General features: G+C 36.9%; 1 protein-coding gene across 1 annotated transcript; it reads left to right on the top strand.

Annotated features, from left to right (window-relative positions):
- The first annotated feature begins 2426 nt into the window (after nucleotides 1-2426).
- On the top strand, nucleotides 2427-16545 carry LOC120333173 (uncharacterized). Its single transcript, XM_078119164.1, has 2 exons — nucleotides 2427-4134; nucleotides 12909-16545. Exons 1-2 carry the CDS (start codon nucleotides 3623-3625, stop codon nucleotides 14341-14343), a joined length of 1947 nt encoding a protein of 648 aa, XP_077975290.1. The 5' UTR covers nucleotides 2427-3622; the 3' UTR covers nucleotides 14344-16545.
- The last annotated feature ends 1169 nt before the right edge of the window (nucleotides 16546-17714 follow it).

Genomic DNA, 17714 nt, shown 5'->3' with positions numbered 1-17714 from the left:
GATTTAAATATTTAATGAAGCACGATGTGGTAGCGTCGGGTTCACTTCCTTCTTTATCTGATAGCGGTACGGAAATGTAATCAGTTTGGTTTTGTGGCAAGTTCTTCAAAACAATCTCAGGGTTGAATGGGTGGAGACCGCAAATTCGAAATGAGATTTTTTGCCGCAGTTTTCTCTGTGTCTAAATATAAAGTTTTTAGGAGTAGAGGAAAATGCTCCTTTGGGAATCCTATTGTTCTTGTTTCCGTTCGCCATTGAGACAAAATTTTCCTCCACGACTTTAATGAAGAAAAAAACGAACAATCCAGCGTTTGCAAGATGTGGGTACTGTTCGGCGGTAAGCAGGTGAAATAAATATTGTGGCGATCGGCCATTTCGATTACGTCCATAATTAGGTGGGAAGATAGGTTATTTCCCACAAGAACTTTTTTTCATTCGAGTTGCTGGCAATGGGGCACAAACTGTTCCTTGAACCACCTTATGTATGTTCTACTATCAAACCAACCACTGAGTATGACGTCGTATATAGTGCCCGGTGGACCATCAGACGTTCAGTAAGTAATAAGTATAGACGTTCATTGCAGCGTACGCAACCATTGGAGGAAGCAGAAATCCATCTGCTGATCCGCAGAACATTAGGGATATGAATGTTTTTGAATGCTCCTGTATTCTCTCGACCCTATTTGTTCCAAGCGGGACAATCGACCTCTTTTTCCCTGGGTCGTCTTGGAGGTTAGTCTCGTCATAGTTGAAGATATTTGCTTGCGGAACTTTGCATAGTATGTGCTTCAGCTCTGCAAAATATGATTCAATTTATGCGCGTCCGACTGCAGCTCTCGTCCGTTTTATGTTAGAAGCTAGACGTTTCGTCAACCGCGGTCTTTTGCAAAAGTTATTCAGCCACTTAATGCCAGGTTTGTTCTCTGGGAATTAAGATTTTACCCCTTTTCTGTCCAAATAAGTTTTGACGATATTTCTCATGTCGTCTGGACCGACCGGAACAACGAGGGGGCAACGAGCTACTATTTCCAGACATGAAGCAAATCGGCACTCCTCCTCTTCAGTCAGTTCTGGGGGATGACTAATTTGTTTTTAAATTAAGGTTCTTCATTTTGTCATGAAGAGTTGACTTCTTAACCCTGTGCAGTTTTGCATATGACATCCCCCTTTCCGACGTCATCCATAGCTCTTCTCAAGTCCTCCGAATTAAAGTTGTAATCGCGTTTTGCAATCAATAAATCAATTTTATTTCGGTCCATCTGAAAAAAACGGACGAACAAAATGCAGAGGACCTGGAGGACGGGCATAACTTAATAAAAAAGTTCGTACAAGTACAAGTACGTGCCCGTCCACCAAAAACTGTTAAAATAACACAATAAAACAAAAACACGATTTAAAATCATTGGGCAATACTTTTTAAATCAATTTAAATGTGAAACGTATATGTGTATAACAACAGCGCTTTTCCTACAAAAATAAGGAATAAAAAACACTCGTTGACGTAAAATGGAAATGCTGTAGTTCAATTCCATATTTTCAAAGTCGTTGGAAGTTGTAGTAAATCGTGATATCATGTAGCTACAGAGACAGATTTAAATGACCAAAAAAGATACCAAGAAACTTACCTCCTTTTTTTCATTTTGATGCTTGTCAGTAAACGCTTGGATCTCCTGCTGAGCACAGTACGGCACAATTCCGTCATTTCATAGCATCTATATGGTCATGCGTGAACATTCCCGTGATATGGAATCGAGAAAAGGACGTTAAAGATGGACTTTATGTACGTACTTTTCAAGATTGAATTTTTGTAATTTTATCATTGACTCTGACATTAAGTATATCTTATCTAAGCGGTTCGCCACTTTTGAATCCGCGAAATTTGACGAGCGTAATCGGTGCCTACATGTCTGGCGTCAACTTCACGTCAATGACGCAACATGACGTCTAATTCGACGTCAGCGAAAACGACTAACGTGACGGCGAGGTAACTTTTGACGCAGGCACGAAATCCCAAAATTTTTATGGAATTTAAAATTCAGAATTTATTTTTTACACGAATCTCATACGACATCTCGTGATCAGTTCAATGGATTATGTACACCTATTTACGCCCTCTACCGGGTGATGGTATTTTGTCTATGCGTCTTGGAAAAGCGGCCAGTCGTTTTTTGTGAAAATCGCCGTTTTCTCACTGAAAATTATTTTATGAAAAATTCAAAAAGTGAAGAATAGATGAACACTTAACAGCGCTAAATATATTAATTGAAACTGTCAGTATACGGCGCTTTTTACCCAAGATATGACAGTTTGAAATTTTGGGTCTGGTATAGTTAGTACCACATCTACTTCTAGTTGGCCTGGCTCAATAATTTTTGCATATGTCAATCTTAACCCCCACCTGACTACGTCACCGAAAAATTACGTCATTCCGACGTCACAGTGGCGTAATAAGGCCACCGAAGTATGCAGATGGTCGTCCAAAACGCGCAGACGATAACCCGAAATCGAGCAAGCTATTTCTCTCGTTTTCTCGTCGCAACGATCACGATAGGAGAGAGATCGCCGGCTTTAGCAAGTTCTTATCGGCGGCGCAGATGCCATTTCGGGCGATCGTAATTATACTTCGGCAATCCCTATGACGTGATGGTGACGTCGTAGTGACGTAATTTTTGGATGGCATAGTCAGGTGAAGGTTAGGAATAACATATGCAAAAATCGTTATGCTACGCCCACTGGAAGTACTTGTGGTACTAAACTATACTGGACCCGAAATTTTGTCCGGTGTCAGGAACTGTCCGAAGTTAGGCGCTTCTACGGCACGCCACTGTGACGTTGCATTGACGTAATTTTTCGGTGACGTAGTCAGTTGGGGGTTAGAAATGACATATGCAAAAATTGTTGAGCCAGGCCAACTAGAAGTGGATGTGGTACTAAACTATACCAGACCCCAACTCTTGCCCGCTTGATTTTTTCATTAGAATAACGATAACGAAATATTGGAAACTGGAAAGTCTGAATTTCCACCAGAACCAAAGTACCGGTACCTATGGTGCATGCATGGACGAATATGTTATTAATATCAAATAAGGGTTGGTTATCATTGGAATATACATAGAATAAGTAGGCTACATTTTCTTGATCGCGATAATAAATCTGAGCCGGACGGGTGGTGCATTGGAGAATACATTGATCATTGAGCGCATTTGTGCTTTATGATTCGCTATATAGGCCCTAGTTGTTTTTCTTTATATACACCGTCAATCCTAATTGTAATTTGCAATTTTTTTGACTTGCACAATTGATAGTAGTTTGATTAATTCACCACAAACTAATATTTTTGCCAATTAACACACTTTTCATATTTTAAAACTTCAATCCATTTCTAACAGGAAAAAAATTCACTGAGCGTTCTTACAAACCCATATTCGAATTCACTCAGACTCATTTGTGAGAAATACTTTACTTCATTCACTGATTACAAGTGGTACATTCAAACTCATCCCGGAGAAGAGACACATATCTTTAATCGCTGTGGAAAAAGTTCAGTTGCATATTCATTACGATTCATTCTCGTGAAAAATTCCTATTTTGGATTCCAATTTAGATACACGTTCATTGACAAATGAACAATGAAGAGAAATTTCATGTTTGTGAGCAATGTGGAAATTGTTTTTCAAATAATTCTGAATTAGAACTGCATGTTCGATTTCATACTAAAGAAAAACTACATATTTGTGAGCACTGTGGAAAACGTTTTTCTCTAAAATTCAGATTGAAACAGCATATACGAATCCATACAGGAGAAAAGCCATACACTTGTAAACACTGTGGAAAGTGTTTTGCTGTAAATGGTCATTTGAAAAGACATATTCGAATCCATACGGGAGAAAAGCCATACACTTGTAAACACTGTGGAATGTGTTTTTCCCAAAAATCTTTCTTGGAAGGCCATATGCGAACGCATACTGGAGAAAAGCCATACGCTTGTAAACAATGCGGAAAGCGTTTTTCTGGAAATCCTGACTTTAGTGGCCATATGCTAACCCATACTGGAGAAAAGCCATATTGTTGTGAACAATGTGGAAAAGGTTTTTCTCACAAGTCTAACTTGAAAAGACATGCAAGAACTCATACTGAAGTAAAGCCATTTGCTGAAAAGGTCGTTAGTTAGAGACAATGAGGGATTGCACACTGGAGAAAAACCATATAAATGAGAAGTGTGTTAAAACATTTATGCAAAATAGACAATTGAAATTCATCTGCAGTAAACTTCAGAGAATATAATAAAAATAATTCATTACAAAGACTTTCCATGGTCAAGCAACATGTGTATGTACTGGGAATAAGCAGGTTACTTCAACAACTGCTGAACAGGCGTAGCATATAAGTTGCATACTTTTAAATATGCTGATAGAACACATCGAGTTTTTTTCTTGTATACTACGGTCTGTTTATTTACCTTGTGTTTTTGCATAGTCCTGAGTTTTGTTTATTTGGATTTCCTAATATCTATTGTGATGTTACGATAGTTCATGTTTGACTGCTTTGATAAGTGCCAAAATATTGCTTGTATTTTTACAATGGAAATTTTTTTGTGTATGTTTTCTGCAGCAGCAGTTGGTTACAATTTTGACTCAATCTGTTACTGGGTCTGGGACACTGTTTATTACACAGATAGAATTGAATTATATATACACTCAATCAGAACGTGTGTGATAAAACGTAGATTGGACAGTTTTGACCATGAAAAAATAAATAAATTCACATATTCAATTTAGAGAGAGAGAATTTATTTTTCGTTAAATCAGAGAATTTATTTTTCGTTAAATCAGAAAACATACTAATTAATATAAATAAGAATAAATTAAGAGAATCAAAGGTTTTCGGTAGATGATTGGGTGGTAACGATACGACTATTTACGGCAGTGGTTGCCAAACAGCGGGCCAATTATGGCCCGCTTAACGATTTGATATGGCCCGCCGAACTCAAGTGAAATATGGGATTCACATATTTATCTCGCGGGAGAGGAAGCCATATGGCAAACCACGGCCTCTCTTCTTGTCTAGTTACCAATTCCATGTCGGATTAGTTAGTTATTTGATTTCGGGAGCATAGATGTAATGGTGGAGGAAGCCGTAACCGACCAGCGGTTACATGAACCACCCTACGAGGCAGCGAGCGAGTCCAGCAATCCTCTCGCATATAAACCATCCGCATCCCCATGTGGGATTTGAACCTGCCAACCTACGCAGAGTAATCAGAGGTGCATGGGCCGCACTGCCGCGTGTTTAACACTTTATTTCTTTACCGCATTACTTTCTAGACACGTCCAAATGTTACGTCATTATCACAGTTAAGAACGTGTATATTCGCATCAATTCAATTATACAGGTATCTTGATAAATATGTACCTTGCGGGTGCTCCCTTGTCCTGGCCCGTAAATATTCTTCCGTTCCTAATTTTGGCCATATACAAATAAATAGACACAGGTTTTGTTATGTTACACTCTCAGTATATAAAAAGGGACTGTCATAGATATTTTAGGTCATGTGATCTCGATATACATCTACTTAAAAATAAAATTTCTCTCTCATACACCTATAGTTAAGCTTTACATGTTTATTTCGTTATTAAACATATGAATGAACCACTGCCTCTTATCTAGCAACCAGTTTATGTCGAGTATGGGATTAGTTAGCAAGTTATTTGTTCCAGATGCATGGACTTGATAGTGGAGAAAATGCACGATATAACGAGCCGTTAAAACAATTTACATTTTTATAACAAAATGGATGTATCAAAAAAAAAATAATATACACATCATGTGTAATCTATGGACCTTTCCCCGAGCATCGATTTCCTTGTTTACTTCGTGACCTTGGCTAATCAGCAAGATGCAAAAAGTGACGTAACAATGCTCCCTTTTGGCATCCGCTCAGACAATTTTACACTCAGATAGATTTTCCAGCGTGGACGTAAACATTACCCCGTTTTCGCATTTTTGAACTCTTTTCGTTAGTTTTCAGTTGTGTTTTGGAAATTTAAATATAAATCGGATAATTCAATGGTCACCCTGTCTTCCTAGGAGTTTTAATTTAATTGCAGTCATATAAATTAGTGTAGAAATAGCTGTGATAGATTAGGCTAAAATTCTTTACCAGTACATTTAAAAAACAGATTGTTGTATGCGATGAATCATAATGATGGTTTGAAACACATACCCATTTCACAGGCGCCAACTCGCAAAAGCACTCTTAAAATAGCCCCGAAAATTTTGCAATGGTAAAGTATAGGAAGAATTTTTCGGGGGTTAAAGGTCGGAGAAAGGTCCATTCTCTGGTGAAGAATATGGTTCCATTACATTTGAACCCACGTACATTTGAACCCATGACAATTGCACCTATGGAATTTTTTTTGTTTCACGGATAGTTAAACCCATACTAACCCTAACCCATGGGTTTTAGCACCCGCATATAGATTGAACCCGTGGATATACGCATGGGTTCAAATGTACATGGGTTCAAATGTACGGTCACCGAAGAATATAGAAAGTGAATTAGTAAAAAAGTAAATCAATTAAAATGTGTAGGAGAGATTTCTTGCCATCGATTATGTAAAAAAAAATTAGGGGAGGACTTATATTAAAATCATTTTTAAAATTCAGGCTAGGTCTTATTTTCGGGAAAACACGGTATTATATATATTGTGAATTAAATGACAATGAATTAAATGTGAAATAGACGCCCATATCACTCGAAGCCACGCCCTAATACCCCGTGTTCCCTATTACTATTAATTTAGTTTTTTTAATTTCAATACAGGTTTTCGCTTTCTACTTAATTCAACAAACTCTTAAATTTTGTCAGTTAACAATTCTTACAGGCTGCGCTGACTTTTGTCATTGTTTCCGAACATTTATTAACATTGTTAATCTTAGGTGATATTGTTTCATGGGAACATTTAATTCGCGTGGGATTCGATTGTTGAAGAGTAAAACGAGACTCGGTGCTTTTCAGCTGCACGTACAAGTTATAATCGCTACCTGGTATTGGTGGGCCCCCTGTCTACTCTGTTGTAAAGCGTTTCATCAGCGAGAATTACCGGTATAGGATTTGCAGCCTTTTAATATTTCATTTGTGGTAATGATTAGTAATAAACCTGTTGTTCATCTGTGCTCAATTGTTGTCCTAAATATGAATGACAACTTAAAGACATCCGCGAAGAAGGTCATTCCAATTGAGGGTACCCGCAAACTTTTAGGGATATAAACTCGAACGGTACATTGATCGACATGTCATTTACGAGTACGGTACTGTATATACCGTTACCAACATTTTCTCCCTTGGTTTTACCGCAATAACTATATTGAAATAATGGAAATATATATGTCTGGGTTCTGGGTAAGGCGCGGCGGTGTGGCTCAACGGGCTAAGCGTTAGGAATACGCTCGCCACCGCACCTCTAATCACTCTGCGTGGGTTCGCAGGTTCGAATCCCATGCAGGGATGGTTATGTGCGAGAGGATAGCTGGACTCCTCGCCGTCGTTGGGTGGTTCACGTAACCGCTGGTCGGTTACGGCTTCCTCCACCACCAAGTCCATGCTTCCGAAAACAAACAATACAGTAAAAACTAATCCCATACCCGACTTGGAATGGTAACCGGACGAGAGGCCGTGGTTCGCCATATGGATAAGCCGTCTTATTGGCTTTCCTCTCCCCCGGGATAAATATGTAAATCCTATCCTATGTAAATCCTTCTGTCAGGACCCAGGTTTGTTAGTTCAGACGTACCGGTACTGATTTGAAAGAAGCAAAACAGGTACAGGTACGATACCTAAATTGTGCATTTGTGCAATTTATCAGAGTGATCGCAAGATGTCATACGCGATTTAAATAGAACGTAAAATTCCGAATTGTGAATTTTGTAAAATTATTGAGATTTCACGCTGCGTTAAAAGTTACGTCAACCTCACGTAGATCATTTTTCGCTCACTTCCGACACGTCGTCGCGGAAACGAATTTTGATGCCGGACGCAACGGCGCCATATTAGCAATTTTCGTGTAAGGTAAAGATGCATTCCAGTGTACTATTTCTGTATTTTGTTCGGTCCATGTGTGAACATATGCCAAAATCACTTCAACGTGAATACGTTTCTTACGTAACCAATGTTGTCAAAATTCGAAAATATAAAACTAGAGAAATGCAACGTCCATGTGGCACTGTATACTGACGAAAACAACTATTTTACGCTTTGAAGTCAAAATCGATAGTTATTAGATACACTCGTGTGGAGAATTCATTTTATTCCGAAACAAAATCACGGCACCCATCTCAATGTTAATTAGTGAAATTAAATTGAAGATTAAACGTTACAATTGGGTTCGCGTTAAGTTTGATGAAAAATTAATTACTCATAAAGATAACAACGTAACATCAACAAAGCTATCTGTCGTGAGTATTAATATTTCAAAGGCTTACAAGCCGGTTAAAATGTTTATTGTAAATCGAAACGGTTTGCATTAGATTAATTTGCGTATGTTAATTCCTAATTATAAAGGCCAACGTGTTATTATTCTGACGTAACTAAAATACCAAATAAATGCAACAAGGTAAACATAGGACGATTGAAATTTCAAATAATGCATGTTAAGATGTTACGTTACGACGCCGATCGAGTGTCTTATCTCACGCAACGACATGATTGCGTCATCCGCGTGGGAAGCCTCTTTCTTTCTGTGCGTCGCAGTTACGCAATGAGAAAAATGACTGTCCGAAGTTAGGGCAGTGAAAGAAAATGGTCAGATGGCAAAAAAAATCGATTATTTCAATAGTAAAAATATTCCGATGGGCACGAAATTTGCAGGGAATGTAACATATCGCATCAATGTTTCAGCGAGCAATTTTGGCGCAATTTGTACAATAAATTGTTTGACTTATTGATGGAAATATGGTAATTTTGTCCGAAGTTAGGCGCTTTTACGGTACCCAAACCACACTGTAATGCTGTAATTACAAAATGACGACAAGTCCAGCAATCATCTCACTCAACACCGTATTCAGGTATTAGTTTTTAGTGCGAGATGAGTTGAGTGTACTCCAGTCTGGATTTCATTGCCTTTTTAAAAGAGAAATCGGGCGTGCAAATCAGAATTCCCAGCGTGCAATTAAAGATCACGGTGTGCAACTGACTTTGACTTCAGATACTGTTCAGTACATCCTGACATTCGTGTAAAATTATTGGATGAAAATTTGTTAAATCGACGCAAAGATGACGTTTGACCTTTGATACCCAAACATTTTTCTATACTTTGTCATTTAGTTAGAGAGTGTTTGTTTGACTTTAGATACCAGTACTGATCAGTGCATCCGTACGTTGAATCAGGGCATAATGGTCATTTGACCTTTGACCCCAAACATTATTTTTATACTTTGTCATTAATCCTGGGAGTGTTTTTACATAAAATTATTGGCTGAAAAAAAAGGCTGGATCAGAGCCGTAACTGACCAGCATCTGCATGGAGTCTGCCAAGCAATTTTGAAATGAGGTCCTTTTAGCTTTGCATTTTTTGATCAGACCAAATCTTGCAAGCTAGTTGTAGCCAAAATTGTGGAGCAAAAAATTGTAAGCATCTTTATATTACTTGTTATTGATGTGAAAACCATTATAACTGATTTTTATTGGGGAGCAATTGCAAATTTTCAAATTTGAATTGAATGCGCTCGCGAGCATTTTTGTGAAGTGCTGGCGCCCTCGGCGTGCATTTGCCATGGAATCCAGTCTGGAGTGTACTGGTGTACCAGAGTACTGTACAGTATGAGTGGAGGTTATTAACCTATTCGTGCGGTGGGCACGTATACGTACCAACGACAAAACTCGCTAGATTGCGGCGGGTACGTTGATGTACTCCACTGTTTTATTTAGCAATCGGCTGCAAACTGTTGGTCTAGTTTTTCCGGGTTTTAGTTTATTGATAAGAAGTAGGGATGGGCAATGTAGAATAATTTACTATTCTAGAATATTCTAGAATAGTTAAATCGAATCCAGAATACCGAATCCTATTCTATTTTCATACTTATTCAAATAGAGGGAATTTTCCTGATTGCTGGATTTAGATGTCAAAAAATTATAAATGTATTACTATAAATGTATTATTTATTTGGAAATGTCCTTAACATTGGATTTGATTTGATACTAAACAGGCATTTCCCAGGACAATGAAATCTAAGAAAATTACAATATTTTTGCTTTCAATTGTTCCAAATGTATGTAATCGCTAAATACTTATATGCTAAATTACGCTTCACAAACACTTTAATAGTAAGCGGTTAAATACAAAAATAGATATGAAACGACATTAAATCATTATTAATGTTATAGAGTGTCGAGTGTACTAAAACACCACCGCTGAGAATTAATTAGATGCAGGACCAGCGTGTGGCCACTGCAACCTATGCACCGGTGTAAAATATTAAATTTAACCACTATCAATTAAAATCAACTTATTATTCTGTGCGATCAAGACGTGCAAAACAAGGTTCCCGTAAACGCGATTTCGTAGTTAGTTATTAGTTAACATCATCTAAAGACGAATTCAATTTCTTTTATTATTGTTACATATCATTATCTACCCAGACTTGGCTCTACTCAAACTCAATACGTAACTATTTTCGCCAGATGCGGCTTCTTTTTTTTAATTTTATCGGCGAATAAAATTACTACAGACACTCGATCAAACGTGCGTCTATCTTGAACGATAGAAACGGACCGAAAGATATGTAATCTTTTGGGAGTGAATTTTAAATGCGACAGATCGTCGTGTTATGCGATATAACTTTGTATTTCGGAAACTGGTGTAATAAAAGTAATAAAATTATTCCAAAATAATATTTGATTTAAATTATTCGCAAGTAATGTCATAACATTTTACGCCTGGCTTTTGATTTACATGCATCATTTTCTGGGGAAAACTCACCGGTCACGGAAAATCATTTACAGTAATGTAAAATGAAGCAAGGCACGCCTGTAAACAATTGAAGATTGTTGCAATCAGATTATCGTAATATCGCCAGTAAGTCGGCACAAATAATTATTATTATTAAACCCTCGCTAGATAGCAAAGCAGGAAAACGCAAAAAATGGTGCAATAACGAGTCTTCGTCGTAAGGTGTACTTCACGACTTCTTGTCCAGAATACGCCGATTGAGATTACTGTGTTTGATGTTTACCGATTTTACGGGTTCTTTCCGAGCAGACGCAAGTCTAGTTAAACGAGAGAGATTTCCACGCGAGAAAAACGCTCGTCTTTAATTGATATTTAGAAACCCGAAATGCAAAAATCGACGCATGGCGCCGGAGAAGCGGAAACCGAATCCTGTTATCGGATCCTGTTGGATTCGAATACTTTGGGATTCGAATCCTCCGGATTCGGTATTCTATATTGCCCATCCCTAATAAGAAGTCTTCTTCGAGATTAACATAAGCGAAAATCTCGCTTTCGTTTAAGACGGGAATTTTATTTGCGGCGGAACGAGGGAGTGTTTTTTTGGGTGGTAATAGCAGACATATTATCCCTTCCATCTACCAAAGTATTTTGAGTTAGATCACGAAATTGCTACAGCAATATTATGCTATTGTTTGCCAACCACGAAGCGGTAACAGTAAAGGATTTAGCGAATATTTCTATTTTTTATCAAGGTTTGAAGTTTCAACTCTCAAGAAAAAAAAGGTCTTTTCTATCCGGTTTGTGACTCAGACCACCACTTTCAAAAAAACTTTTTTTTTAATCGCCAATTGCAAGCTCTTTAAATAAGCTTTCCAACGAGCCGTCAGTGGGCAGCAGAGGATCATTAAGTTTTTTGTTAGTCGATCGATTAGTTGTGGGGGTACAAATGCATAAAATCGGCATAGCAAATACGATTATTTAATAAAAAACAAAAATTGCATGGAAAGGGTTAAAGATTGTACAATTTTGAAAAAGTTTGACAAGCAATGATCTATATCCGGGGTGTGCAAACTGGGGAACGTGGAGAAGGGCCAAATTTGAATGGTGTGCCCGGAAAATAAGTTTTTAGTTTAGTCAATCTAGTACTTGAGAGAAATTCCAATTTCTTAGTGTTGCCAAAACCCACAAACCTTTTAAAATGGGCCACAAGCGTATCAAAACTTGGTAAAGTTATTGATACATTAGTTAAATTTGATTGCAGTAGCAATGCATAATGATACTGTTTTTGCTACTGAATGGTAATTCTCATTCTTTTATTGCGGTATTAGGGGGGACGTCTATTTTTTTGGATAGAAGTATTTGCTTTTCTCATAGTTTTATTTCTTTCCATATATAAAGTATGTATGTATATTTATGATCCATAAATAGTATTCACAGATCATACTTCAAGATTTTTGATACTTATAATTAACTTGGAGCAACAACTTTTCGTCATTGAAATATGCCAGTTCTCATCAATTGCATCTTTGATTAGAAGACAACTACAAACGAAGGGTTCCGCAAAGGCGTTTACAAATTCATACGCCAAACCAACTATTTAATCAGGAATTTTGTGGAAAATGCATGGAGAAAAACTACATACTTGTGAGCACTGTGGAAAACATTTTGCTAGAAATTCTTACTTAGAGTGCATTTACGAAATCATACTGGAGAAAAGCCATTTGTTTGTAAACAATCATACAAATTGTCCGGACAATAAACAATCATCCTCCAAAAATAAGCCCTAGTGTCATTTTCGGAAGAAACTTAAAATAAAAACCGGTCTTATTTTTTGGAGAAATATGGTTCTCAAAAATTGCATATCTGATTAGAAGGCAGCTACAATTGAAGGGCCTCCGCAAGGGCATTCACGAATTCATACGCCAAACCAACTATTTAATCAGGAATTTTGTGGAAAATGCTCGGCGAAAAACCTCATACTTGTGAGCACTGTGGAAAACGTTTTGCTAGAAATACTTTCTTGAAAGTGCATTTACGAATTCATACAGGAGAAAAGCCATTTGTTTGTAAACAATGTGGAAAGTGTTTTACAGTAAATTCTCATTTGAAAAGACATATTCTAACCCATACAGGAGAAAAGCCTTACGTTTGTGAACACTGTGGAAAGCAATTTTCTCAAAGTTCTTTCCTAAAAGGACATATCCGATCCCATACTGGAGAAAAGCCATACACTTGTAAACAATGCGGAAAGCGTTTTGGTTTCACCTCACAATTAAAACGACATATCCGAATTCATACTAGAGAAAAGCCATATAGTTGTGAACATTGTGGAATGTATTTCGCACAAAAAACCCATCTTAAAAGACATATTCGAACCCATACTGGTATAAAGCCATACACTTGTAAATATTGTCAAATGCGTTTCACTGAAAATTATAACTTGAGAAATCATATTCTGAGCCATACAGGAGAAAAATCATACCATTGTAAGCAATGTGGAAAGCGTTTTCCACGTACTTCTGATTTGAAACAGCATATTCTAATTCACACTGGAGAAAAGCCATATGCTTGTGAACACTGTGGAAAGCGATTCTTACAAAACTCTCATTTAACAAGGCATATACGAATCCATACTGGAATAAAACCATATCTTTGTGAAAAGTGTCCGAAGCGTTTTAGTGATGGTTGTATATTGAAAAGTCATTTTATTAAAGCTCATACAATAGAAAAACTGTGTAAGCGTTGTGGAAAGCACTTCCCAAGTAAATATGATTTGAAACTGCATACTCAAATTCATGCCGGAGAAAGACCACATGCTTGCGAATTATGTGAAAAGTCATTTTTCAAAAATGCTGAATTGATAAGGCATATCCGAACTCATACTGGAGAAAGACCATATGCTTGTGAGCAATGTGGGAAGCGTTTCAATATGAATTCTCACTTAACAAGGCATATTCGAACCCATACTGGAGAAAAGCCATATGGCTGTGAGCTTTGCGGCGCATATTTCTCACAAAGATACTATTTAAAATTTCATATACGAACTCATACTGGAGAAAAGCCATACGGTTGTGAACATTGTGGAAAGTATTTTTCTGCAAAGTGTAATTTGAAAATCCATATTCGTACCCACACTGGAGAAAAACCATATGCTTGTGAGCAATGTGGGAAGCGTTTTAATGTGAATTCTCACTTGAAAAACCATATTCGTATTCATACTGGAGAAAAACCATATGAATGTGAGCAATGTGGGAAGCGTTTCAATGAGAAATCTCACTTGAAAACCCATATTCGTATCCATTCTGGAGAAAAACCATATGTTTGTGGGCAATGTGGGAAGCGTTTTAAAGTGAATTCTTACTTGAAAACTCATATTCGTACCCATACTAAGGAATAGCCATGCAGTTGTAATGGAAGTGGAAAGCTCTTATCAAAAAATCTAATTTTCTCTCACAATTCCAACTTGAAAACACATGTACGAACCCATACTGGTGTCAATTGTTGGGGACAATGAGAGATTTCAAGAGTACACACTGGAGAATAACTGGTTGAATGTGAAGTGTTGAAAACATCATCTATGCAAAATAGACAATTGAAAGTTAATATGTAGCAAACTTCAAAGAATATAATAAAATTATATAATTGCATCAATAGTGATGACTCTTCTGTTATAAAAATCATTTGTGGAAATAAACAGGTTACTCTAACAACAGCTGAACAATCATCTACTTGTCGTAATTTTGATTTGCTGTTTAACATTGTTAGCATTGTTGGGTACTTCCGTAGTATGCGAACTAAGATGGTGGACACCGGAACATAGTATGTTTACAAGGTTGGGGTCAGGCCATGATTACAAGTACAAATACTTCAGGAGTCACATGGGCTAAAAAATTATGGCCTACCTGGGTACACATACTATGTTTCGTTGTCCCCCATTTTGGTTCACATACTAAGGGGATACCCATTGTTGAGTATATGCTTTTGTATAGTACAGTTTGTTAATTACTCTTATATGCTCGCACAGTCTTGTTTATTTGGATTTTCTAATGTGTACTACGATGGAATAGTTCATATTTAACGGGTGCCAAAGTATTGCTTGTTTTTCTTAAACTGAGAATATTTTTACCTATTTTTCGAGTATGTATGTATGTGCAGCAGCAGAAAATAAACTGCTTGGTTTAAAATTTTGCTTCGCTTAATCTGTTGCTTGGACATTGTTTATTATTGATATAGCATTCACGGTTCCATTACATTTGAACCCACGTACATTTGAACCCATGACAATTGCACCTGTATGCTATTGCACCTATGGATTTTTTTTTGTTTCACGGATAGTTAAACCCATACTAATCCTAACCCATGGGTTTTAGCACCCGCATATAGATTGAACCCGTGGATATACGCATGGGTTCAAATGTACGTGGGTTCAAATGTACAGTCACCAGCATTCACATTTGCAGAATGGACCATTTTAACCTTTAATGAAATAATGTTATTTAATTTAGCAACATTTGGTGCCTAGCAAAAAATTAATTTGATACTTTTGAAGTAAAGTACATATTGGTTTCTAAGAGTTCCAATGTTCTTCAACAGTCAACACCCTTCTGTTAATAGCATATTAATGCAGTGAAACTAGGGTATACCAAATTATTTTTCTTTATGTGCTTTGATAGAGCTGTAGTTTATATTTTAATATTTGTATAAGTGTAGACTTTTATATTTCAGCATATTTTTTTGTGCCAATTGAATTCGTTTGTGCGACTCGACAATATATGAACGTATAGCATGACACTGTCTGCTTTCGACCTCTGTTGGAGTCTGTGAGGTTTTCCCATTAAATATGTGCTTTATACAATTTTCTGGAACTTGCCTTGAGGATCACTCTTATAGGGGGAAGTTGGTGTTCTTTCAAAAAAGCGCCCTCAACATGAGGGCGAAGACGATAATTATTTTCTGCTTTCTGCAAAGAATTGCGGAATTGTGTGGCGTGTCGATTTTTAATGGTGTTTTCGCGGCCCTGTCATTAGCAAAAGATACTCGTCCTCCTGTAATAAAGGTTGCATACCCCTGCTATAGATATTAATAAAGGAGTGAATACACAACTAAAATTAAAACGAAGAAAAACACGATCAGTTTAATTTTATGGCTTTTAAGTACAGTACATATTGGTTTCTTCGAATACCCATGTTCTTCAACTCCCTTCTGTTATAAGCATATTAGTGCAAGGAAACTAGGTTACACCAAATTATTTTTCTCTTTGTGCTTCGATAGAGTCGTAGTTTGTATTTTAATATTTGTATATTGAATGTGGCAGTGCTGTATTTACGTAAAATCGCATCCGTGGCAAAGTCTTAAAATACACCCCTTGATAGTTGTTGACAATCTATAATGACTGTTGATGAAATACGAGTTTCAGTTATTTCCAATTTGAAATTATTTCATTAAAACTTTTTATAATTAATACTTTTCACCTTTTTTTGCGCTCCTGTTCAAACATCGCCCATGGCACGAGCCATGGCTGCCACACCCTAGATAGGATACGCCACTGACACCGATGGAATTTTGTTTTTTATGTTTATTACGGTACAATTCTCAATCAGTCATAAGTCTAAAATGACGTTACAATTGTGATTTCTGCTGCCGCTCTGAGACTTCTGTACATCCGACAGGTATTCAAGTATGGCTGTAAGTATTGCCTCGATCATTAAGTTCATCAGTTTTCATTCCTGTTTCCAAAAATTGTTGTAAATTAGATAACTCAAATGTCATCATGTCTTCCGAGAAGATTCAGTTAGTGTTGCAATATTTAGGAACTAGTCGCTAATTATAGCTATCAGAACCCCTAAACTGCACTTAGTTGAATATTTTCGTAAGCGCCAACTCTACACAAAACACAATTAAAATAAGTTGCAATAAATTTGACATACCAAACTACCGAGAGAATTTTTCTGGGGTCAAATTTAAAAAAATATTTATTGCTTCAAGTCAAGTTTATTTTTTATAACTAGTAAAAAGGTGAAATTTACACAAGACCACCAGACCATAAAATTGTTAGGGTATTCCAGAGTTCAGCTACATTGTTTAAGACATGGTTTAGGGAATTTTTCATTCAAATTGCAATATTTAGTCTATGTTAATAAAAGTGACTCATATTGTTCAAATAGAATCGAATTCCATTTTAGATTTGTCTTTATAATACTTGCTACACTTCAAAGATCAATTTGCTCATGTCTGCATGTATATTTGGAGTTTGAACAACTCTCAAGCCTATAACCATGGCACACTAGATTTCAAATCCGAAAGTCTATATCAGGGTGGTCCAAACCTAGGCCACATGTGGCCCGCCGCTTCATTATTAGTGGCCCGCGTCACATTCGGAAAGTAATCAATAAATCGCATTCCGTGTTGTTTCGTAATCAAATTATTCCAAAAAATCTTTTGACATATTGTATTGTTACATCACTTATGTCACTGAATTGAATAGTGTTATGGCTAGCTGAGGCTAATAGCGAAGTTGAATGATGTGCTTGGCAGTCTAAATTATTATCTGGCTTTCTATCTTTTTGGCTGGGAATATATGCTAACAATATAGGCATCATAGAAAACTAAAAATCGAATGCGGATTCTATTAGCCTGAGATGGCTATGTCTGATAAATATGTGTTTGCACAATTAAAGTGTTTGTTTTGTAATTGCACTGTTTACCTATTCTTGGCACCATTGTGGCCCGCGAACAATGAAAAAATAATTTTGTGGCCTGCGGAGCCGA

The sequence above is a fragment of the Styela clava genome, chromosome 13 (genome assembly GCF_964204865.1).
Source record: "Styela clava chromosome 13, kaStyClav1.hap1.2, whole genome shotgun sequence".
Classification (NCBI taxonomy): domain Eukaryota; kingdom Metazoa; phylum Chordata; class Ascidiacea; order Stolidobranchia; family Styelidae; genus Styela; species Styela clava.
The sequence above is the reverse complement of the archived record's forward strand: the minus strand, read 5'-3'. Positions and strand labels throughout refer to the sequence as shown.

Bases quoted from the DNA above. Each gene is read 5' to 3' on its own strand.
- LOC120333173 (XM_078119164.1), top strand. From the start codon at position 3,623: ATGAACAATGAAGAGAAATTTCATGTTTGTGAGCAATGTGGAAATTGT. The intron at 4,135-12,908 runs TGAAGTAAAGCC...GTGGAAAATGCT, and splicing joins AGACATGCAAGAACTCATAC to CGGCGAAAAACCTCATACTT.